At 35.0% G+C, this 26,066-nt stretch overlaps 1 protein-coding gene across 1 annotated transcript; it reads right to left on the bottom strand.

Annotated features, from left to right (window-relative positions):
• Positions 1-2,637: 2,637 nt before the first annotated feature.
• LOC115445973 (protein timeless homolog) lies at positions 2,638-19,920 on the bottom strand. The gene is made up of 22 exons (XM_030172503.2): positions 19,488-19,920; positions 19,114-19,297; positions 18,602-18,736; positions 17,704-17,960; positions 17,258-17,455; positions 16,694-16,876; positions 16,327-16,614; positions 16,128-16,246; positions 14,633-14,783; positions 12,981-13,061; positions 11,968-12,074; positions 11,443-11,493; positions 11,300-11,363; positions 10,746-10,944; positions 9,145-9,293; positions 8,451-8,545; positions 7,116-7,325; positions 6,419-6,586; positions 5,383-5,571; positions 4,983-5,179; positions 3,192-3,633; positions 2,638-2,811 (listed from the first exon to the last, which is right to left on the bottom strand). Exons 1-22 carry the CDS (start codon positions 19,739-19,741, stop codon positions 2,720-2,722), a joined length of 3,813 nt encoding a protein of 1,270 aa, XP_030028363.2. The 5' UTR covers positions 19,742-19,920; the 3' UTR covers positions 2,638-2,719.
• Positions 19,921-26,066: the final 6,146 nt, after the last annotated feature.

Raw genomic sequence — 26,066 nt, 5'->3', positions numbered from 1 at the left:
CGCTGACTGAATATTTGAATAAGAAATACGCGATAGCTTGTAGGATTATCGGTATCAACGTCTTTTCGGCTTTTGTGTTTGAAATTCGACATTTTAATATTTATTATTAAAATGATAGAATTTATACCTCAGTACAGTGCTATTCGTTGTTATCGAATGGACTTCAATTTATTTATTAGTACCACAGTAGATAGTGTTTTAAAGGGAATGCTGTAAACAAGTACATAACATAATATAAAGTATTTGTTGTGTGCGTACTTGATAGTGTTATGAGTGGAAAGGGGAAAGCGCGGTAGGCAAATTAGAAAAACTGTAATAATGCAGTCTAGTCTAGTAGTACTAATAGAGTACCATATAACAATAATATCCCATTTATCAGTCCGTATAGCGCAGCATAGAACGAGTGTGTGATTTGCTTCCCTAACTCTTAGTGGTACAAAACAAATATACGAAGTTTACAATCGTACATAAATACAACAATATTAATAAAGATGTTGAGTAGAGAAGACATTGATAAGTATTTGTGAGTACATCGGTTCGAACTGTTATTACGAACGAGATATGGCGCAGCGTACTATTGGTATAATAACAGAAGCATAGTTCTATTCGCTGATAGCCTGTTTATTTGGTTATATGGCACAATATTTGCAATATTGAATGCGTTGAAACACACGATCGCTGCCATGGAAGGAGAATGCCAGCGAACGGAACGCTACGAGTATATAAGAGTATATTGCCATTCGAAGGCGGGACGATATTGGAATTCTTATGTGAGATAATAATATAAAGAACCGTCTTCAGGATAAATTACTTCAACAGATAAAAAATAACGCAAGTTGCGTGGAAATAAATAATATGAAGAACATTGTTGTAGTAAATAGTTACGTTTAAGGGTATGTATCCAAATTTTTTGGCGATTTACATTCCCAATTCTACTTGACCGACGTGGGTTGTAAAAAAAGTCAAGATGAGACGAGGCGTAGACGACGGCTATAACTAATTTCGAGGCAGGCTATTCGTAACTTGTACACAAATTAACATAAATATTTTGATTATAATAGACGTACGACTTGGCAAACGTAGCGTGGGACGCCCTTCGGCCAGATGGCGGGAACACTTACAGAAGAGGGCCGGCAGCGACCGGATGCATATAACAGCAGACGGCGTGGTGTACCTTGGGAGAGCCTATGTCCACCAGTGGATTGCAACGGGCTGGGGATGGTGATGAGACGTACGAAATTTTAATCTAATAGGTCTGCATGCGGCTGTCGTCAATGCTAACCAGAGTTCTTAGATTAAATAGAGCGGATATTGGGAAGATTGTCATATAAAAATTTTGCGCTTATGATGGTCACTCAATATATCGTGAAATAGCAAAACATCAATATAAAATCCTTCATTTTTTTTCATATCATGATTTGCACTTTTTTAATGCGAATATGAGTATATTTTCTGTAAATATATTATTTTTGTATTAATATCTAAGGACGGTGTGACATGTTGTCATAGGGACATGTGGAATAAGACAGCGACTTATTACCAATTGGTAATAACTTGGAGCAAAAGCTTGGGGCCTTGATGTCCGGACTAAAACTATATAGTTTAATGTCTTTGATGCTAACCAAGAGCCCTGCATACATCGTGCCGCTTTGCTGACCAGCGGAGCGTACGGATGTAAATGAATACTTACAATGATACATACGACTCGCTTAGCGGCCCAGATTGAATTATAATCAAACCTCGAAATTTTAAATAAAAGTCAGATTTCTATTTTACGTAATTTATGGACCTAAAGCGATTGATTTTCAGGGGCCTTAGATATGATACCCATCTATCATCGTAAAAAATAAAATTACATAGACATATTATTTATAAACGTATCGCTAGATTGTGTTATTTCCATTAGGTAAAGCGTTAACGACTGTAGATAGACATCTTGTTTAAGGTCCGAGGGTAACGACCCAATTTCTTCTAAGAACTAATTTCTTACCAGTTTTATACAGGGTCATTTGTACATTGCGTTACTAAATGAAACCATATATTCGCCTTTACTTCTGCTAACATTGTGCCAAAAATCATCCATAAATGACAAATATTTTTGGCAATAGTCCCGGTTTTCGATTTCTGATTTTTTGCAATTTTATAATTAGATCGAATATAGTATGTGTAAGTGTATTTCTGACTGAAAGTATGATGGTGCAGCTCCGACAAATTCTCTTTGTGTAGTAGTAGTGGCCTTCTTAGGGCGTGTAATATTAAAATTATTTTTTATTAATTTTCGTGTAGTAGTAGTGATCTTAGAGTAAAATTACCGAATATTCGTTTTGTTTGAAACTTACTTTTTTATTTTACATCTAAGGTTAGACCAACTAATGGTAAAGTGTTGTTTTTATATTCATTTATTAATGTAGTGTCAAATTGACCCTGTATACTGAATAAAGTATGTAGAAAGTATTCGTTTAGACTACATGTTTCCATTACACCCACAAGCCACACCGATGCACGTGGTAAGGATTTGTTCTCCTCTACGGATTAAATCTGCACCCGCATCCGCGCCAAACGGAAAGCAGATTTATTTGTTCCCAAAACTGTCATGCTTGTTTTGTATACATGTTCGAACATACATAAAAACAAGGATTTCAGGTTTCAATTGATATATTGTTATACAATGCTTGCAGTTTATGCTGTACATACAAATACACTAGAAATACAACAAATTTTAATCGGAGTCTTCTTCTATGATAATTCGTCGCTTTTTCTTCATATTTTTCGACGTTAAAACTACATCTTCGTCCTCATTGTCCGAGTTATCTGTTAACAAATTATATTTTAACTAAATCCGTTTTATATGAAATCTCGTTACTCGGCGGTAACATTTTAGCTTTAGTTTAATCATAATATTTTTAAAGCCCTTGTCTTTTACCCTAGCGAGGGTTTAACCTCACGAGTTTAAATAGCTTTTTTAAAAACGAGGACCCTTGTCGCCTTTAAAGAAAGATCACCGTGATTATATCGCAGTATCATCGCAGCTTCACGGACGCGTAATTGTGATAAACACGTTCGTCCTCAATATGTATGTTCTTTGCAAAAATCAAGCATGGAAAAATTACGCATATTTTTTTTGTAATAAAAATTAATTTAGTAATCATTAATACATTTATAACATAGAGAATTATAATACAAGAACTTACCGCTGGTTGATCTCGGTATGTTACTCAAAATATCTTCAGTATCAGGCAAGTTCTCTTGCTGCAGTGTTCTCTTAGCAAACGACAATATATCTTCCTCTTCCAATTCATCATCTTCGTTAATCTTTGCCATTTTCTCTCTACTGTTCTCGTCATCGGAGTTAATGCTGCGATTACGTTTACGATTATTATGTTCCATAGATTTAATAACGTCGTTATTAGTTTCACGCAACTTTCTTAGATTGTCAAATAAATCTTCATCATCACTTGATTCATCTTTTGAATTCTTATTTTGTTCAGAAGTATTTGCAACGGGTTCGTTATCAGAAGGCACATCGGCCGTTGGTTCCACCACAAGTTCTCCGTTAACAGCTTTTATAATGATTTCACGTCTTTTCCTTATTGTTTCGAAATGTAAATCACTCGGAATCCTCCAATAGCTTTCCTAAAATATATTAGATTTATTTAATAATAAAGCAGCAACATAGTTTCATTTTCACTTTCTATTTGACGAGTAGGCACTCCTAGTGAAATAGGCGCTAAGCCTTTAAATTAGTTACAAGTAATATTTAAGTACCTTCATGACAAACTCGAATTAGCTCTATTTACATGCAATCCCATTACATTTTGTACGTTGACATTTTGAGATGTCGCATCGCGAGTACAAAGCATACCTTCATGCTCGAATTCAATTACGACGATACTATACCCAAAACTATGCGACGCATCCTGTCTGCTGCCGTCTCGTTATCTAAATCTAGCCCGCGCATGTTCCCGAACACGTAGATTAGTTAAGGAGCTGTTAACCCTTTAGATGCTCGCATTGCTCCAACAAATGGTGGCTTAAGTATTATGACATAAATCTCTCGTAACAACTTTACTTAAATGCCCCATCATCATCATCTTGATACGCCATTACGTGAGGTCGCAACACGCTATATTACGGATTGTAGTTGTTTTTGTTTATGAATGTATGACCGGCCGTCTGCCCGTCGTTAATCAAAAGAGACTTTAGTCGTCATATGGTATCCGTGCAGATTTTCCGCAGCTCGCTTTTGATAGCTTTACATTTTGCTAAGAGTATTTTTTTGCTTTGTTTGATAGCGACGAGCTTAAAAGAGTATTTTAATGCCGTTTCAATTTAAAAAATTTCAGTATGAATATCTTTTTTTTTACATTTACTGAGAGTATTTTTTGCTTTGTTTGATAGCGATGAGCTTAAAAGAGTATTTTAATGCCGTTTCGATTTTAAAAATGTTACTATAATTTTTTTTTTAAATTAAAACGGACAAGGTACTACGAACTTCACAGTAATGTCATGTAATTATGATTTTTTATGTTTACGTGAATTTTTGACATTGTAATAAACCTATTTAATTAAGTAACTATACTGTTAAATGTGTTTGTATTTAATAGATTTTCTCACGATATATTATGCGCAGTAATCTGTGACTATGAACGCTGCGGTCTTCGAAACGTCGGTTGTAAAAATTCAATAAATTTATCGCAAAAATATTCGTTAAGTAGGCAGTTGTATTTTTATCACGTAATTATTTTTTATATGTGACTGTCAGTGGCAAGACATCCATATAGGCCGATTCCTACCAGTTGTTCCAGTTGTACCTTGTTCCTACTAATTAAAAATACATAATAATATAACTACAATAATAAAAGTATATTGAAATAAATAATTTAATATTAATTAATTTAAATCAATACTTCAACGATATCGGTAGTTCATACTATCAATTTAACCTTTCACAACTAATACAGTAACTATGTAAAAATACAGACCTGTTCGTCACTGGGCGGGACCACGCCTACACCATGAAGTAATTTTTTAAACAACCCATTTTCCATGGCTTCCACGGCCTCCTTGGAGATGGGTACAAGAGGTGTTCCCTCTGCTGTTGGATCGTATCCCTCTGCCTCCTGATCTAAAGCGACCTCTTCCAAACTCTCTGCTAGCCATCGTAGAGCTTCCGCAAGACCTATTAACGCACGTTGTTGCAATATTTAATAAGTGAATGTATAGTTTACTTTTTATAAGAACAAATATTTGTATGAGTTTTGTAAAAAAAAAAAATGCAAACAAGTTGATCATAATCCAAAAACTTTTATCGTTTATATTAGTAGTGTAGTAAGATTAGTAAGGTCTGAAGGTGAAATGAGTTTGTAAATGAGTTTTACGTACCAGTATGAACCGCTTTCACCAGAACGGCGGCGATTTCGCCGGCACTAAGTTCGATTCTTTTATCCTTCTTTTTAGTTTTATTTGGTTGTTTGACCTTTTTTTTGGTTTGTTTGATTGGCTTCGTGTTCGAATCCGACCGCCGGTCGTCCTCACTCTCCGAATTATCCGATAGTTCCGATTCAGACGAGGCTGTTGAGTAATATAATATTTATATTTCGTAATTCATATTTTAATTAAAAACTTCAATATGACACGATAATAACGTTGTTTTTACTTAAATTAACGTTATTTTACAAGTATTGCAGCTCGTAAAGGCACATAGCAGTATAAATAACTGAAAATGTTACTTTGTTGCCGCGCCAGTGCCGTAACGTATAAAACGTTACGCTCGTTGAGTAATTTAAAAATTCCGCCTTCATAAATATTCCTTGTGATTACACTGAACCTTATTTACTTTAATAATAAAGGATACAAAGTAACGGAAAGCCCGGAACAAATTTCACGCAGGATTTACTTTCCAATAGGCTATTTGAAACTTATTGGGAGGCTAAGAACAAGTTCAATCTGAACCCGTCTAATGACATGGCGGAAAACGCACCACTCGAAGAACAGCACCCTTACAACTTCACTCGAACTTGGTACGTTCAACTACATAACAAAATTACGTAAAAGAACTTATACGTGTTGCATTCATATTAAATTTGTCATTAATAATTTAACAATTTAATTTGGTGTTTGAACGTAGGCAGCAGCAGCCTTCACGGACGGCAGACTTCGATATGAAAATATGTGAAGTTTGGTGAGAGTCCCCCGGGGCCGCAGCTCCCCAACTAGTAAGGGTTGAGCAATTTCTTAATAGAGTGGAGTAAGTTTCAATGAATACTCAAACATCCACATCCATTTGCAATGTTTTCAATTAAGGCGAGTTTGTGTAAAGTTGAAAAGTCAGGACAAACGGGGCTATAAAGGAGAGCCAGTTAAGTAGATGAGCGGCGCTGTGCCGTCTGTCTGTGTATGAACTTGTTTAGTTACTTACAGTTCGATTTATCGCCGTCTGCGCCACTGCCTTTAGCGTTAGATTTGTTTTGTCTCTTTTTACGACACTCCTTCTTATCGTTTATGATGTTGAGTTCCAGAAGCCTCTGTACATAGGTTCGCTTCGGCCGCTTGCGAGGCATACGCGACATAATAGCGTTCATTGGATCTGAAAAAAGTATTTTTGTAACGTTTGCAGTATGCGAGCGACGTTCTATTTGCGCTCTTCGTTAATTAACACAAAATAGATGAAGGATCAATATTTATTTTTGCACGTGAAGCGTCGGGACTTCACAAAGAGCGTTCATGCATTTAAATTTAAATACGCATAGCAATAGCGATCAAATGGCATAAACGTTTATAAACGAGCCTCATATGAATAAAGCCGAGTAGAAAAATATTTTCATGCGAACAGATATTGCGTAAGGACGCGTGAATGACAAAGCCGCGGTATTTTTTAAGTTTCATTTTAAGTTTGACAGATTTCTTTTATAACTTTCACTAAGTATACCACAATTAATTTCGGCATGAAATTCAAAAAAGTATAAGTAACTTTTGCATGTGATTTATTACTAACAAATGGCGGGGCGAAATAGATTGTGGTATAACTGAGACACGCACAATCGAAATTAAGACGGGGTCGATGTGACTTTATCGTAAAACATTGCCAGTATTGGTTAGACCACAACATATATTACCAGTTGCATCTCCGTATTGTTCCCATAATTGTCTGAGTAATAGATCTTCGTCGTCGGTGAATTGTTTTGTCAGTGTGTCGGTGGCGCGTTGTTTGTTGGTGCGTTTGGTCGGCGCTTTGAATATGAGGCCCATTTGTTTGAGTTGCTTTATGACGGAGCGGCGCGTGCGAGTTTGATCTATTAAGTTCTCTAGAATCCAGTCGATGACATCTAGGGAACATGAGAATAAATTATTAATGAACATTTTCTTTAATATATCATGGTTTTATGTTTATTAGCCATCATTGACAATATTCTTCTTAAAATTTTACTAAGAATGACTTTCTTTATAGATTTTTTTTCAATTTTTGAATATAGCCTCTTCACTTGTTCAGAATTAGATCTCTACGAGCTTTCTATTTTATTATAATCCGCGATCCATCACGTCCTCTCGATCACGTATAATGCATATTTACTTGACGCCGGCCGTTTTTTGCTTTTTGCGTAGCCTTTTTGAATTGAAACTTTGCATTATTTCTATTCAGCACGCGTGTTTGAAATTTGAATTATGGTTATGTCAAGATCCACTATATTACAATAGATAGATAGATAATTATTTTTTGAACACCACAGAAGTAAAAGGAAAAATACATATAACTTTAATTAGTGCAACAATAGGCGGTCTTGTAGCTAAGAGCGATCTCTTCCATACAACCGTAGATCGTAACCGTACAATATTGATGTAAATATAAAAACTTTACGTAGGGTTTATATTTCAATTACGTCACGGTGGCGAGGAGAAGATATACTAAAATAACAGTGAAATTTGAAAGTCGAGAGCCCGACGATTATATTAATACAAAGGGTGTTTAAAATTATAGGCACTTAACAATTTGTGTTGCCAGACTTATTTTTCCAAATACCGGAACTCGAACATTTTCATAACTATGAATTGGTATTCGTGTCAAAGTTGCCTGCTGGTCTACTCGCCTTAAATATATTTAAAGTTATTCTCTATGGGTAGGTCTTAGTTTTTGTAAATGTAACTGAAATATTAGATTTTATAATGAAAGAAACTTCTCAGATTGATTATTTAATGAAAGGCAACTTCTCAGATTGATTATTTAATGAAAGGCAACTTCTCAGATTGATTATTTAATGAAAGGCAACTTCTCAGTTTGATTTTCTAACGAAAGGCAACTTCTCAGTTTAATTTTCTAATGAAAGGCAACTTTTCAGTTAGATTTTTTAACGAAAGGTAACTGGCTGGAATGGAATGGGCTGGAAAATATCCCTTTAACTCCTTGTATCTGGCAACACTACTCCGATTGTTTCAGTGAATACAATCCAACTCACCCTGGTCCGTCTGCGGGTTGGTTTGATTTTCCATGTATAATTGACGAAGTTCCGCCTCTTGCTCCTCGGACCACGTTCCTTTGCCCACTTTATCCCTTCATAATATTACAATGTAGTTATAGACATGATTATGATATTATACAAATTCAAAGTTTTTGATATTGTTAGTAGTGCTTGCTCGAATCGTAATACATTTAATTAAATAAATGACATGCCCAATTTATATATATAAAGACGGTTATAATTTATTAATATTATAACTGTATAAATTATAACCGTCTGCAAACTTAAGGTAGTTGCGGCAGAATACACATTTATCAACAAATCTGACCGGTATGAATCAGCGTGCGAGTAACTTGTTATTGGCTATACGTCAAAAACAAAACTAAGGCAATCAAATTGAATCAAATGTTACATAAAGATTGTCGAAGGGGAAAAACGGTTTTCATATTAATCGCAGCACGAGATGATTGAATTATTTATTTATTATTACTTTGTAATTCAAGGTGGTGTTTCTACTGTTTATGGGCGGTCGTATCGCTTCATCAGGCGAGCGGCAAGCTCGGCTCGTTATTCAAAGGAATAAAAAATATACATCTATATATATTACGCAAGTTCAATATTACTAAACAAACATAAATATTAACTACGTGATTGTCTAAGCGATTATTTATTTATGCCAGTCGGTTATTACCTGCTATCCGTGTACAGATCATAGCCATATTCAACATCCAAAGCATCTTTCGAATTTTTCCAAAACAGTAGTTCGATAAAGACTTTTGGGCTCTTGGAAGCCACTTCAGTAAATTTTCGGAAGATAAATGTTGCAAACTTCTCCAGTTCCTGCCAAATAACGTATCGTGCTAAACGTAATATGTCAGTTCACATGTACACCGCAGCCTCGGTGGGGTAGGCAGAGGTGCAACTCGTGCATTCGCGGTTCGCTGAGCTTATTCCCATTTCGAAACGTAACAGTGAGCGAGCCTACACCTATATAGGGCAGGCAATTAAATGTTGAACACATCACCTGTGTTTTAACGGGGTAATAATTTAGACGTTTACATTCTATGCTATCATTAAACTAATGTTAAAATTTGTGTAGTTATATTTCTATAAGTCAATATAGGTCTTACTATTGCTACAACATAGAACGAGATTGGTACTACCTAACAATGTAGATTGTTTAAACAAACCTTGTACTTCCAATTTTCAACACGTTTTCATTTCGATTTATTTAATACGAGTAACACGCGAAGCGAAAGCCCGTTTTCTATTTACTCACTGATAGAAATCAAATTTTGCCAAGGTTAGTTTAGATTCTCGATACATTCAGAGGGACCGACGCCACCCCAAATGTACGAGGGGTGATAAAATCTGTCTTACGCGTACCTCGCCCTGTATAAAAGAAAGACAAAAAATATCTGATTCTGGTGACACGTGCGCCGTAACTTGTAATATCGAAAACATGTTAGACTATAACAATCACTTAAACTTATTTACGGTTCGATTATATTACTTTCCGCAGTATTGAAAATATCTAAACATTATAATGAATTAGGTTATAAAAGAAAGTTATATACGTTTCGTGTTTAAATCTATATAATATAAAACTGAAGAGTGCTTGTTTGTTTGAACGCGCTCATCTCAGGAACTACTAAACTGATTTACATTTTTTTCCGTAATAGGAAGCTACATCACTCTCCAGAGCTATATAATATTACTTTTTAGGCCGGGAAAATATTTATCTCAGAAAAACTTTTTTACACAGGCGTAGCTGCAGGCAAAAGCTTGTTCAAAATATTAGCTGAAATGTAATTTTATAGAGAGTTGTGATTTATAAAATTATTATTAAAAACATTCGCTCAGCACACTTTTACTTTATTCCGCCATTCTCTTTCGTTTGCCAGAAAATTAAATATTCTCTTACCAATTCCTTAATTAATTGCACAGTTAAAATGTTATACAGAAAAGTAACCATTGCTACCTACTCGCTAATTACTAATGATTAAACCGTTCATAAAACGAAAGCTCTTTCTTTATTTTATTACAAGAGCGGAGTTTATTCATTATTCTTTTATTACATTGTTTAAAATTAAAAACATGTTCAAAGGGTCTTTGTAAGAGCTGGTTTATCTGCAAGTGACACGCGCCATCCGCAAACGGCACGATAGCGACATCACCGGCTCGATAGTCTCTCACAGGAACATCGGGCCGCTCCTACACACTCATACACACTCGCACACACTCGTACACACTCGTACACACTCGCACACACTCGCACACATACGGACTTACCTTGAACTGGGGCATCGGATTCGCATATATCTTTTGGAATATTACAAACAACGTCGCTTGAAACATCATGGTGGGTCGTTTGCAGTCCCACGCTATCCGATGCAACATTTTCACGATGCAATGGTTCGTGTAAGGTAAATTTTTATCATATCGCTCCAGTAACAACACGCAGGCACTAACGGTCCTCGGGTGACAAAACCTAGCAAAAATAAAATTTTAAAACTTTAACATTCCTTACGTAATGCCTTAAGAGCTTTATTTTAAAAGAAATATGCATTTTTATCCTCCGGTAAGTTCGCATTACTGCACCGAGCTCAGAGACATTAAATGTCACAAACGAGAACGAAATTGTTGATCTCGTTTCATATTTTATTATTATAATCTGTTTCAGACTACGCTTGAAGCACAATAGTGGAGTCTTAAAGTTAGATATAAATTTAACAAAGCTAAGCTCTGTTTATTAATACGTTTAATTAATTATAAAGTAATTATATTTTGATTAGGGGCAGCTGTTGTTTCTTTGAACAAGTTTTGATAACAAGGAAGTGACTTACCTTTGTACGAAATCTTGGAAGTCGAAATCCGTTTCAACAATGGCCGATGTTTTCTCCTCTTCATCTGGAATGAATACCGTTTTTAGAAATACTTTAATTTACGCCAAAAACTCGGGAAATATTAATTTTATTAAGTGACTTACCCTCTTCGTCGTATTCAGAGTCTTGGGGTTCGTCATCCGCGGGAACAGGTTCTACAAAATATACATAAAATAAAAACCAAGATATATTAAAATTGAAATGCATACAAATCAGTTGAGCATTAAACCAATGTATTACAATGGAAATTAGTGTATTAGCTATTACAGAGAAATGCACAGGTCACCAGTCTAAGTATTTAGGTAGTAATTTTCAGGTTGAGTAGTCGCTGTCCGAGGCTACGTTATTACCATAATATTATTTATTACATACATATACGGTTGCAAATATCTCCTTGCCGTAGTGAGATAAAACTCACGAGGATCTAAAATATTAAATACTAAATGTTGCTCGCGGTTTCACCCGCGAGAATTACCTCTAAGAATAAATGTCATTACTGCATTTTTCCATGATAAAAGTGAGTAGAAAAATACTATTGACTTATTTCATGCAAACATATAAAAATGTTTGCAAACTCTAGAATTAATTATATTAGTAACAGTAAATTATAAAATACAACAAATATTTACCATTTTCGACACCAAGATCGGTATTGTAGATGGTTTCCAACATATCGAGTTCTTCATCTTCTGGTATCCCGCTAACGCCAAATATCCCTTCTTCGGGCCACACTTCTCTACATGTCACGTTACGTTAATGATTTTAAAGTTATTGATATACAGAGTGTTGCAAAAAAAGGGTATGAATTATAATTGTATTGGGCATTGCAAATTGATCCCATTGCACTTGATATTAAGTGCAGTACGGTCTAGAATGTTGATGGGCGAGATACGTGTATCTCTCGCCAGTCGACAAAATTATGCCGGCCTGTTCATAACCCGATATAGATAAAATGAACCCGGAACGCAACTCACGTGGCTCACTATGGCCGGTACACCTTGTATGGTGGTCGATATCCAAGCGAATATAAGTATCCTATCACTAGTAACTCAATATAAAATGCAGTGATTTGAATCTTGATTAATGTTTTTTGGTTTAATTGTTATAATATAATAGTTATTCCCGATCCTATATTATATATTGTCCACTGCTGAGCACAGGCTTCCTTTACCACAGAGAGTTACATATTTGCTATAAAACAATATTTAAGCGGTGTATATTGATTTTGGCAGCTAAGTGAGGCGTTAACTGTGTATTTACACAAGGATGGGCAATTGTGTTCTGGACATGATTTGTGACTTATTTATTTTGTATTATTACATTATATGTAATTAATGTGAAAATTAATATATGATATAGAATGTAATTCGCACTCTTAATAAAATAATGACCTATTTCAAAATTGTTAATTGTGGCAGTCGTCGGAAAACTAATTTCTGTTTGCGACCTTTTAGTTTTTTTCCCTTTTTTTTCATGCTATAGGTTTCATTTTTTACCTATCTTTAATAAGCTCAATTTTATAACAACTTTAAAAAAAAGGTAGCAATAAAAAATTAGTTTTCAGACGACTGCCACAAATTAACAATTTTGAAATACGTCATTATTTTATTAAGAATGCGGACTATGTTATATTGTTACATACCTGGCCGCTCTGAACATTCCAACTGCTTCTTCAAATTTATACGAACGCATCAGCTTTTGTATGTTCTTCATACAGTCTTCCCTAAAATAATTACGAATTAATATTATTTTCCATTATATTTGTACGTCTCAGTCATAATATATAACTAATATATAACTAAGTCCATAATAAGTCTATTATATTGCATAAGACTTGGCAAAGTTTTATGTTGGAAAAAGTCACTTTCAAGTTGAACGTCAGCAAGTTGGAAGTGTGTGGTGCAAATCCTTATTTTCGCCGACACGGCCGAGGCGAGAGATTTGGGAAGTTGGTAATGTAAGATAAGGAAATACTTAATGTATTTTTAGGGGACTTTCATTTGTAATACGCCATTATTGAATTTTAAGTCATCTTCCAGAATCTTATATATTTTTATATTAAACACAAATAGGTCTATGTACTTATACGGTAAAAGTATGGTATATTTTATACGCAACGACGTATCCATAATATCTTTAAATATTTTTGATGAAAATGATAACCAACATTATGGCCTTTTTAAAACTTTCATTGGCCTGTCGATAGTTTACTTTATATTAATTCATTTATAAACACCTTCAAATACACACATTTATCAGTAACTAGCTTTTGCTCGCGGCTCCGCCCGCGTTATAAAGTTTTTCAGGCTAGTTTTCCATTATAAAAGTAGTAGTTTCCCGGGAGCCTATATTCTTCCCAGGGTTTCAAACTGTCTCCATACCAAATTTCATCTTAATACGTTGGGTAGTTTTTGAGTTTAAGACGTTCAGGCAGACGGATGCAGCGGGGGACTTTGTTTTATAATATATTTTTTAGAACTTTTAAGAGGAACAATCCCGTCATACATCATTGTTGCATAACTTTAACCGTTTACGCAGCGCACGCAACGGAAGCTTTTAAAACTAATAAATTGTCCCCGTATTTGCAACATGTTTCATTACTGCTCCGCTCCTATTGGTCATAGCGTGATTATATACAGCCTATAGCACCCCACAAATAAAGGGCTATCCAACACAAAAAGAATTTTTCAGTTCAAACTGGTAGTTCCTGAGATTAGCCATTACTGCTCCGCTCCTATTGGTCATAGCGTGATGATATATAGCCTATAGCATTCCACAAACAAAGGGCTATCCAACACAAAAAGAATTTTTCAGTTTGGACCCGTAGTTCCTGAGATTAGCCATTACTGCTCCGCTCCTATTGGGTATAGCGTGATGATATATAGCCTATAGCAATCCACAAACAATGGGCTATCCAACGCAAAAAGAATTTTTCAGTTTGGACCGGTAGTTCCTGAGATTAGCCATTACTGCTCCGCTCCTATTGGGTATAGCGTGATGATATATAGCCTATAGCACTCCACGAACATAGGGCTATCCAACGCAAAAAGAATTTTTCAGATTGGACTGGTAGTTCCTGAGATTAGCGCGTTCAAACAAACAAACAAACAAACAAACAAACTCTTCAGCTTTATATAATAGTATAGATTTGTCGCTAATATCATAACCATTATGCGGAAACCAGTAAAGTGTATGCCATTCTCACAGGTCCTACTGATAGTTGTAAAAGCCGGCAAACAACTTGAGCAGACTACAGTGGTGGTGACTTTGTGTATGCAAGTGTAGCTACACTACCGTTGTTGGTCGATGGGTTTGTCGGAGGCGGCGTCGAAGGGCGGCGGGTGGTGGTGTTGGGCGCGCAGCACCACCGCCGCCTGCGCCCGCGCCTCCTCCCACGCGCCCCACGCCGGCGGCACCGCCCGGGGCTGCGGCTTCGGCTTAGCTTCTGAACAGCATTACATCATTATATATACTAATCATTACAAAATGTCCATCGGCGCTGACACTTCAGCGCGTAATTTGTCCGCGCGAGAAGTTCCAGTATCGTGCTGATCGCCGCGGAGTACAGACGCACTTACATGTGGAGTGCATTGATAATTGTTGCTTAATACTATCTATCAAGGAGGAAGAAACGACTTCTATCCACATCGCGATTTGACATCGATCGATACTAAAACATTCACTGAAGGCGGAGGCGCGCGGGCGCTGGTGTGCGCCGCGTCAGCGCTGAGCGACTGACGTTATCTACAACGCCTCTATAGCCACCGTACATATTGATCCGTCAGCACGGATGGTCAGCGTGACACTAAAACCCACCTAAATGAGGTTAACGTATGCAGTAAATTCTTGGGCCGCAGTCATATCTAATGACATTAATTACGGCATTAATCCAAACAAGGTTAAATGTAGCCTGAACCTATCACCGTTATAATTTGATAAAGGCATTGGACATTTGATAATTAGCATTGAAATGAAGCCTTTGTTCAATTCTTATATTACAGGAATACAAGTATTTATAACAATGGGTAGGTACCCATTACTATGTACAAATACCAATTGTACAAGGTACTAACGAATCATCCGCCATTGGACCAGGGAGGTGTAAAGTGATCCGGTGTGATATCGTACGTACGAAGAGGGGAGGTTGGGGAGATGCATTGCCCCTTGAGTCGAGTTTAATCGAACTACTTTATTTTGACTGAATTACACTCTCCCGTAAATTGAACATTATTTTTTATATCTGCGCCTGAAACTTATCAGTAGAGAGGGCGTGAAACATAATGTACGATTTGGAAAAAAAATTTAATAAATTATTTTCAAATGGACATTTTATGAATTATGTTTTTAATTCGAATATTAAGTTGAGGCAAACTCTTGTTCTGCCTTAAAGACGCTCTTGCAATTGAGATCTGATTGATTGTGTAAGAAAGTAGTTGTTAGGGCTCTCGGGGAAACAACAGTCTGTTTAAAAACCATCACTCAGTCTAGTTCCACCACCAATGTGGTGTAAGTAATGTATTCTAGTTTGAACATTAAACCAAGACAATTAGTACACATATTAAAAGACTTCATATTGTGATGTCTCAATTTGATGCGCGTGATAGATTTACTGATATTTTTCAATGAAAGATCAAGGTCGCATTGCAGTTGTTTATGGACACTATCTTTAGAGGAATGGCTTGTTCATTTCGCCTTAAAAGTAATAAAAGAAAATACAAACTGATAAACATTGAAAATTTCCGTCACCAAAATAAAAAAGGATTAGTACATAATAACATAAAAGACTTACTTTTTGATTTCGCTTTCTTCCTAACTTTCTTCTGAACAACAAGTCCGGTTTTCTTGCAATAATGTTCCAGCATTTTCAAGAATAGATGCACAGTTTCTATTAGATCAACTAAATAAGATCTGTCACAAAACAAAGTTCAAAAACTTTTTATTAATATTTCAAATACGAAAATAAAAAGTACGAATTTATTGAAACATACCTTGGCATCTTGTTTTCGTCAAAATTAAGCATTATATTCAAAATAAATTCTCTGTATTCCAAAACATAAAATATGTTGCTTTTTAATACTTTTGCAGATTCCTTAACGGAGGGATCGGAACTCTTTTCCATCGCCAGTAGAGTATTTAAGAGTTCTTTATAAGCTCTCAGAGCCAAATGGAGTCTACGGACCCAAACTGCAAACTTTTTTTTCTCCATTCTGATCATGTCGTAGTATTTTTCCATTTGTTGTTGCACATAGTGGAACATGGGCACTGACATTGTTTCGCTGAAAAGGCAAGTCATTTGAAAATTAATTGTACAATGTTAAAATGGAATTAATTAAACACATTGAAATATATAAATACCTGACTAAACCAACTTGGAAATTATGGCCTCGATTGAATTCCATAAAGAACTTAACCGCCCACAAGTAATATGATTCATCATTTTGCTGAGCTTTGGCCCTCACAAGAACATCCTTTACGTAATGCATTAGCGGATTGTAGGAGCCATTTAAAAATTCTATACAAAATTCTTTTAAAAACAATCTGAAAATATTTTAAAGGGTAACATGGGCAAAGGTAAACATCTTAAACCATATACTAGAAAAGAAAAAACTAAGATAAAATTATAATAATTTACTAAAAGTGGAATACGATTCGGACATTTTGTTTAATTTGAACGAGGACATCCCGTTGTGAATCCGCGTTTCCTGGGATATTCAGGCGTGTATGTGGACGTTGATGGTGAGCTATTCTAAGCCGGCGTCCTAACTAAAATTCCGCCACAATAGCGCGTTTAGTCCTACTCGTCGACTCGGAGCTACCGTGAGGCAATGCCCCCGATTGCTACAAGAATAAGGATTCACACATTGATGATCCCACACTATATATAACGGGTGTCTAGTATCTTAGCAATTCTTAATGTACCTGATAGCAAATGCTGATCTTCTTTCTAGAAATCCACTTTCCACAGGTCTTCTATTTTTAGGTTTCACTAATTTTGTTTTTTTACTTCCACTAAAGTCTAAATGCGATATATTAGTTAGTGGTTTGAAGCTGATCAATTCATTCTCTGAGAGGGATTTCATGTTCTGTACTACATATGTTCCACCAAATCGAGAATGTCTAAAAAGGGTTTATAACATAGTTGCATTGTGTGATTTATAAAGTTTAATTTAATATTTATTAATTTGTAACAAAAAAAATATTTCCTAATTAAATGTTACATTGGATTTTTCAACACAAAAAGTGGTAAAACAAGAATACAACATAGCAAATAGTGTTTGAAGAAAACTTTAAAAGCATTTTATTCAAAAGGAAATAAGATCTCATTTTAATATATTAATGTTATAAAATGCATTAATGGAACTTGCCTCGTTGCAGAATACTGTTTTACTTTATTCAACCTGTTTTTAGTTTCCATTGTTCTCAGAGAGAGTAATTCCTGTTCATCTCTTAATTTCTCATCAACACTTCTTTGTAATGCGGCATCAGCCAGGCTGCTTGGATTTTGCTCTCTCAATAAGTGAGATATGATTTCAAGTATGTGCATGAAATACTGTTTTTCATTTTCCGAAGACATATACAGTATAATGTCTAAGATTCCTGATTGATTTAAGCCCCAAAGTACCTTTAATATTGGAATTATGTTATTTTATTTTTTTATGATTAATCTACACAAGTAGTGTAGATATAGTCTACAAAATTATAGATATGTAGTAGTGTTTTACATACAAATTGTTAACCACAATTTACATTTTGTGAAATATGTATTTTGTGTATCTGGAATAGGAACTATAAGAGAACTTATAAGAAAAAACATTAGTGAATCTTAAATAATTAGATAAGTACTTCTTAACTTCTTAGCTTTAGTAATAAGATAATAGTATTTAGTAATACTATAATCTCATGAGCGGCGATAGCCTAGTTGGGTGTGGAACGGACTGCCGAGACGAATGTCCGCAGGTTCAAATCCCAAGGGCACACACCTCTGACTTTTCTAAAATCCATGTGTGTATTCTTTGTGAATTATCGCTTGCTTTAACGGTGAAGGAAAACATCGTGAGGAAACCTGCACATCTGAGAAGTTCTCTATAGGAATTTCGAAGGTGTGTGAAGTCTACCAATCCGCACTAGGCCAGCGTGGTGGACTGAGGCCTAATCCCTCTCAGTAGTAGAGGAGGCCCGTGCTCATCAGTGGGCAAGTATATAATACAGGGCTGATATTATTATTTATTTAGTAATATATTGATTTTACATATTATTACCAACCTGGTCATGCACACTGGCATCATTTTCAGGTTTCCTCTCTCTATCTAAGTCAGCGGGAACATGTAATACATTTCTTATTAATATTAAAATCCTTTCTATTATGAGGCCTGTATCTTCGTCTCTCTCAGACCAGTCCTATAAATAAAGTGTAATGAATACTCATATTATTATATTTTAGTGTTAAAATGACTAAACAGGTTAATATTAGAACCTTTAAAATTTGATTGATTAATGAAATTGATAGCATCTAATTTTGACTTATTTAAAGGGTAATTAAATTTAACTCCTTATTGATGAAAGTGTTTTTTCAATTACTAGCTTAATCATTATTGTAGCTATGTTATTATTACATGACATTAGGTTTCACCATAGAAATTTTATATTTTATACTCTATGGGTTAATAAGTATGCTTTTCCTTCAAAATTATATGATAATTAATTTTATTTCAAATATACTATATACAAATGTATTTTCGACTTCTGTAGTTAAATAAAAAATTGATAAAACTTACAATTTCCAATACTTTAGACAGTTTCTTAGCAAAAATATTCCATACTTCAACTTTTGTGAAAGCCTCCTCTTTATAGGATTGTAAATGTAATAATATTTGAAGGTAATTATGTCTAGCTGTCCGTTCTGTTGGGACTTCCTCTCTGTACAGTAATAAGGCTGGGTTTGTTAAGTTTACAAGTAATCTGAAAATACAGAAAATTATAATATATAACACCTATTCACCTACAGTCAGTCAAACGCATTTTTTACCGTAATTGGTATATAAAAGTTTTATTTATAACAAACTTTTATCATATTCTGATGTGCACAATGTCATTCAATAGAATTATGTTTCCTCAGTCAAAAGTCATACAATTAATAATTACGACATACCTGAGAGTTACGTCGAATAGTTCTGCATTCTCTCCGTGATCCACAAGCATTGGCAATAGGTCAGTTTGTAACACTTTAGTCTGACCAAGATGTCTGCGTATTTCGTGATCTTCACCATCTCGTCTTAAATACCTTATTAAATCCTTAACTGTGTTTAATGTGTACTCATCAATTAAATATTTTCCAGATTTTTTATCAAAAGTTCCTAAAGCATTGCAAGTAGCAGAAAGTTCAGCAGATAACAGTGAAGTCATATTTGTTATACACTTTTAGACATTGAATTTTTAAAAAAGGATGCTATGAATTTGTTAATCTTTGAAATACTAAAGTTTCAACGGCCAACTTCTTATTTATCACTTAATTTCACAAATAATTTTCACAGTAAATAAAAGTTGATCTGTCAAAAAAAGCCCGCGAAACTAACCGCAAACAGATGTTTTATTGTTTTTATTGCGCGCGTAATATGCAAAGGAATATTTTCATCAGCTTATCAATAATTAAATATTATATAAATATAATATAATATGTATGTACCATTTTGATATTTATTAAAATATTTTTCTATTAAAATATTCCTTAAATCACATTTTTTTTTAATATACTTAGTGTCCTTAGTTTTAGTTACATTTCCGAGGTATAATATTTTCTTTCTGCCAAATTGTAAGAACAATTAGACACTTTTATAATACAGATAAGTGTTTAAGATTTATTTAGGTGTGTGTTCAACATAATCATTCGGTGCTTCCATTCTAGAAAGTCTAAGCAAGGTTGCTGTCAGTGTTGCCAGATTATGCGACTTGCCAGCATTTGGGTCTATCGTAGAGGGAGTCGCGCGGGACGATTAAAAGATCGAAGGTGACTAGAAAGTCGCCATTTAGGCTATTGGATAGGGTTGGCCGGTTGATAATCCTGTTTTGAAAAATTTATGATATTCTTTAAATATAACGCTAGGTACTTATAGCACATTTTTTATGTCACAATTGTTTGAACCTTTCCCGCCGATAATTTTAATTTCTTTATTAAAGCAATTCCTATATAATTAGATCACTGAATGACGAATTTTCGGCGACATGAATTGCCATCCATCTCGTTACACTACTTGCTATAAATATAATTCAAGGCGAGCATCGGAGCAAGCTGCCCGTGACGATCACCTGATAGAAGATAGTAAGTTGTTTGATTAGATATAGTGAACTACAAAAGTAGCTGAACAAATTAGAAACTTAAATTCCTAATGACACTAGCAGCACTAACCGAACTTTGAATAACAAGGTAGGTACGCCGTGGCATTGTACTACGTTCGTCCAACTTCAGCGTTGGGACATCATTTACCATACAAATTTATTGTTCCCTGCTAAATCCCTTTGACACTCTTCATTTATTATGATAAAGATAAAAAGTTCGATTTTTTGTATGTTACTTTGTAATAGATACATCATGCACTCAAAAACTATTTAAGTATCTTCCTACACGTTTTTAAGAATTCTTTCACGAATAGGAAGATAATATATTATTATAAATATCTTTGAGTGGCGAGTGCTATAGTCCATTTTTTAACTCTGAAATGGTTGTTAGCGCGGACAGGGCAGCAAGAAAAAACTAGTATTTACTAAATTCACACGGGCCCTTAGAGACATGGGTCAAAAATAATTTTGCCATCAGCGCATTCATTCTTTTGGTTGATTTGTGTATGCCTTATAAATTAGAATGTTTTCTTTAATAATATTTTACATGTTCATACGAATCTAGGTACCTATGTACCTACCTATTAATAAAAAAAACACATCATGACTTTCCCCGAAAATGTATGCACCGGCGCAACTAGGGCACCCACTTTTCGCTTTGTAGGTTCAGTCTTATGATCTGATATGGGGCGAGCGATGGAGTGAGCGAGAGAGATCCCATCAGTTTATAATATTCACTTATTGTATAGGTAGATACCGTATTAAAATTTAAAACTGAAGTAACTTTGTGACAGTCTTTGAGGATTTTTGCTTATAGGTAACTAAGAACTACGTCTTACAATTTATAGAAAAATAAGTTTGTATGTCAAACTGACAAAATAATGTACCTTATCTTGGTTTATTATGTAACCTGAGCTATGTACGACATAGATGTTCCTGGGCTAACTAGACAGCGCGTTCTGAATACAAAACTGTAGTAAATCTTGCGTTTTGCATTCTAGCTATTGGTAGTGAGACGAGATAATCCTGGCTATTGGTGCCGTGCCAGAACGTACCCTGAACATTGGCTGCCCGCCAGGGATAATGGTCCCGACATCCAATGGATTTGCGTACAAAGCCCAATGTAAACCGACGCACTAACAAATTAATGACAGAGAAATGAAAACACCAAAGAAATCGTAAAAAAATAATCAACTTATAATATTTATTGTTATTGTTAGTATTAATTATGTAGTTGTTCCTTTAGGTATTATGAAATTATATGTACTTACTAGCATTTACTCGCGGCTGCGCCAGCGTGAACAAGTTTTACGGGATAAAAGTCCCACTATATAAATATAGTGGGAAATCCCGGGGGTAGAAAGTAACCTATGACCTTCTCAGCGTCTCAAACTATCTCCATGCCAAATTTTATTGCAATCCATTAAGTAGATAATTTTTGAATATATCGCGTTCAGGCAGGTAGACAGATGCGGCGCGATACTTTGTTATATAATATATTTTTAGTAGATGTTGTATTTGCCTTTAGCGTTTCTCGATAAATAAGGTATCCTACACTAAAAAGATTTTTTTAATTCGAATTAGTAGTTCCTGAAATTAGCGCATTCAAACAAACAAACAAACTCTGCAACTTTAGATAACAGTACTTATAGAGTATAGATAGATAGAAGTATAGATAGTATAGATGTAGGTATTCTATCAAATAGTTAATAATTATTACTATTTTACCGTTTAAATACCTTCTCGAAAGAAATAATGAAATACCTATGTAATTAACACGCCTAAAATTCATACTTAGGTTCCTGTTTAATTTAAAATGTAAAACAGGTACGTAAGTATGAATTTAAGGCGTCGTTCTAATATAACGCGACTACGCGACTTATTGCAAGTTCGGGCAAATTTTAGTAGTATGAATTCGCGATCAAACATTCTAAGGACGAATAGATGCCTAAATTAGCATTGGCGCGTTGAGGTCGCACAACAATAATGATTGATAAGTAGCCATTCAAGTATTCCGTAAGCAGAATATTTGAATTTTTTAACCCCCCAGACTCCTTTGTCAACAAAAGTAACCTCCTCTCCTATGCTTACGAAAGCATAGGTTTAATGTTTCACGTCATCAGGGAGCGGGGTTAGGGGCAGGTGATTACATTCGTCTCCGATTATGTTGTTTATGTAGTCAAATGATTGTTGTAATAATAATAAATAATAATATCAGCCCTGTATTATATACTTGCCCACTGCTGAGCACGGGCCTCCTCTACTACTGAGTGGGATTAGGCCTTAGTCCACCACGCTGGCCTAGTGCGGATTGGTAGACTTCACACACCTTCGAAATTCCTATAGAGAACTTCTCAGATGTGCAGGTTTCCTCACGATGTTTTCCTTCACTGTTAAAGCGAACGATAAATTCACAAAGAATACACACATGATTTTTTAGAAAAGTCAGTGGTGTGTGCTCTTGAGATTTGAACCTGCGGACATTCGTCTCGGCAGTCCGTTCCACACCCAACTAGACTATCGCCGCTCCTGATTGTTGTAAGTTAGAAATTTAATCATAAAATGTAGAATCATTTCCTCGTACGTCAAAATATTGATTGTGATATTTACCACGCATTAGTCTCATTTTCCACAAAGCACTTAGCGTCCCACATATTTGTTTTCATTATTATCGAGATCTGCAAAATATGTTATCTACATATTATCGAAAGTAAAACTTGGGCGTTTCCGACGACCATGGTTAGTGCCGATGCCATACGCTCGCGAGGCGACGGTAATTCTATTCGCATTCTATTATGCCACCCAGTTTTTGCTATTGCGCTAACGTATGATTGTCCCATCGCCGGTTCGCGCGATGATCGCGTAGTCACTTGGTATTAGGACTACGCCTTAGGGAATCCTATTCAACGACTCTGTGGTCATCTTCTATAAATATTTTTACCCTTTTCTCGCTTTCCCAACAGTCTTTGATCCTTTTAATTGATATTTTGTTTTGGTTACCTTTCAGAGTACCTACACAAACAACTAAATACGCTACAGCCTTTCCTATAGATATTTCCTTTCCTTTCCTTTTACCTATTATTTTTTATAAAATAACATAGTACCTACAGATTGTAATATTTATACAAAATTAAACTTAGTGTAATAAATGTCATGTAAATGTGTTTCTATGTGTTTATGATTTATAATGTGGTATAAAAATGTGCTACATTACATCTTAATACATCAAAATATAATGACAAAAAAATGGTTCGTAAGTAATATCTGTAAAATAGTTTATATCCTGGTGCGAATAGTAAGTAACCACCACTTTTCATGTTGTGTTTGCGGATCCGTAGGTAACTAGTCTTAGAATCTATTGATGTCCAGTCGGTGAAGCATGGCATAATTCTGGCGACTGCCTTGATTCTACATATGGTTAACATAACGTCATGTTGTTTACAGATACCTACCCAGGTAGCTGTAAACAACCAGGTAACAATTTACCGTTAGGTCGAGTGGCAGAGAGAATTCCGTACTTACTTATTATAAAATTATAAGAATAACCACAATATTTCCAAGCAAGGTTAGATCATAATCGTTCATAAACTTAACTCAAGTTAAACCAACGAAGTAGGTAACAAACCATTATCCAACACTGTAAGTACAATATCAGTAAGTATAAACAGCTTAATCGTAAAATTGACGAAACGGAAAATCCATTTGCTCGCCATTTTTCTTTCCTATTAAAATACTTTTTGCTGTCGTAGAACTTTTTGCGAGGAGTATAAAAGGGTTTACCCACCGCAGCGAGACGGAAAGGCTCCGTGCTCTTTGGGGACCTCGAGCACAATGAATGTGGCATAATGAAACTGTGTCCGTACTCCGTAGCGATTTTATCATTTATTATTGTTACTGAGTGAAGCTACTCACTCTTCAGACGACGTCGCACCCTACAGACACTAGAATGTGCTACAAAATTGTTTGACAGTTTTAGATTCGGATTGTAACTTTTATTTTTGGTAAGGCAATTTAATATTAATCGCAAATGTAAGTTAATTTATTAACATTCATTGTTAATTAGTATATCCATGTTTGTGTTCATTACTGTATTAAAATTAATCGGATATCAGGTGTACGTTCCTTATATTTTGGTATAACCTGTCTTGTTTGTGGTAATTAATTAATTACACAAATAAATAAGTTATATTCAAAGATTTTAATAATAGGGACTTTATTGTATAAAATATATGCGCAAAAATATATATTTCCAAAGAATAAGAAAACCTTAAATTACACCTCATTAGAATAACTGTGAGTCAATCAGGCCTGTAAGGACTGTAAGTAAACCCAGTAAGTGCCCCCCTCTGCTCGCACTTTCTGACTTTTTAACTTTGTCATCTAAATGGTGAGAGCAATGTCGTGCTCACTTTCGTTTCATATTTTTCTTTATTTTCTTACTTACAAGTTCCATTTACGAAGACATATTGCAAACTTGTTATGAATTTTTGTCTGTAATTTGATATCATTTTCCTTTTAACAACTGACAGTTTCCATAGTATTCTTTATATCGTACTAGCTTTTGCTCGCGGCTTCGCCCGCGTGAAGGAGTTGTCCGGGATAAAAATATTTTCCGCTTTACTTAATATGTATCTTTATATTAGGACCAAAAACCACACAACCATTACAAATTGTAGCCTATGTGTTATTCTGATGTATAACCAATATTACTGTAAAGTTTCATCCAAATCCGTTCAGTAGTTATTTCATGAACGAGGAACAAATATACATATTACATACATACATCCATCCTCAAAAACTTTCGTATTTATCATATTAGTAGGATATTATTTCAGTATTTAATATATGTCATGTGTGTGATACGTAAACAAAACCCGTGCACATAGTCAATGCTGTGTCTCTGTGATAAACAAGGTTTCTCCTTAGATAGTATGGGAGAACTGAATTCAATTTATATTGGTCAAGGTATAGACATGACTTAGGCTGTGTATTGGGGGTCACCAGATCACAAGATCCGAGGTTGGCCAGAGAAAGGACGTGATATAGATCCCATAGAGTCAATATTTTTTTTATAAGATCGATAGTCTTTTACGTGAAAAAATACCATGTATAAAAAATATATGTAAAAACCTCAATCTGACATTAAAAACCTAACCCCGAAATTGTTAATCAGTTAATGCCAAATGAACACAACCCGACTATATATAAACATGATTTCGTTTTTATAAACACTGATTATATTCCATTAATTTAAATAATGAATTGGACAAGTATGAATTATGGGTAGTCTAGAGCACACGAAGCTCTACATTTGTAATGCGAGTCTTTCAATAGACTTTTTTTAATGTCGAGGGAGGCTCAGCTGCCTATACTTGCGGTCATCTTTACAAATCTA

Source organism: Manduca sexta, chromosome 20 (genome assembly GCF_014839805.1).
Source record: "Manduca sexta isolate Smith_Timp_Sample1 chromosome 20, JHU_Msex_v1.0, whole genome shotgun sequence".
Taxonomy (NCBI): Eukaryota; Metazoa; Arthropoda; class Insecta; order Lepidoptera; family Sphingidae; genus Manduca; species Manduca sexta.
Note: the sequence above shows the minus strand (reverse complement) of the source record. Positions and strands in the feature narration are given on the sequence as shown.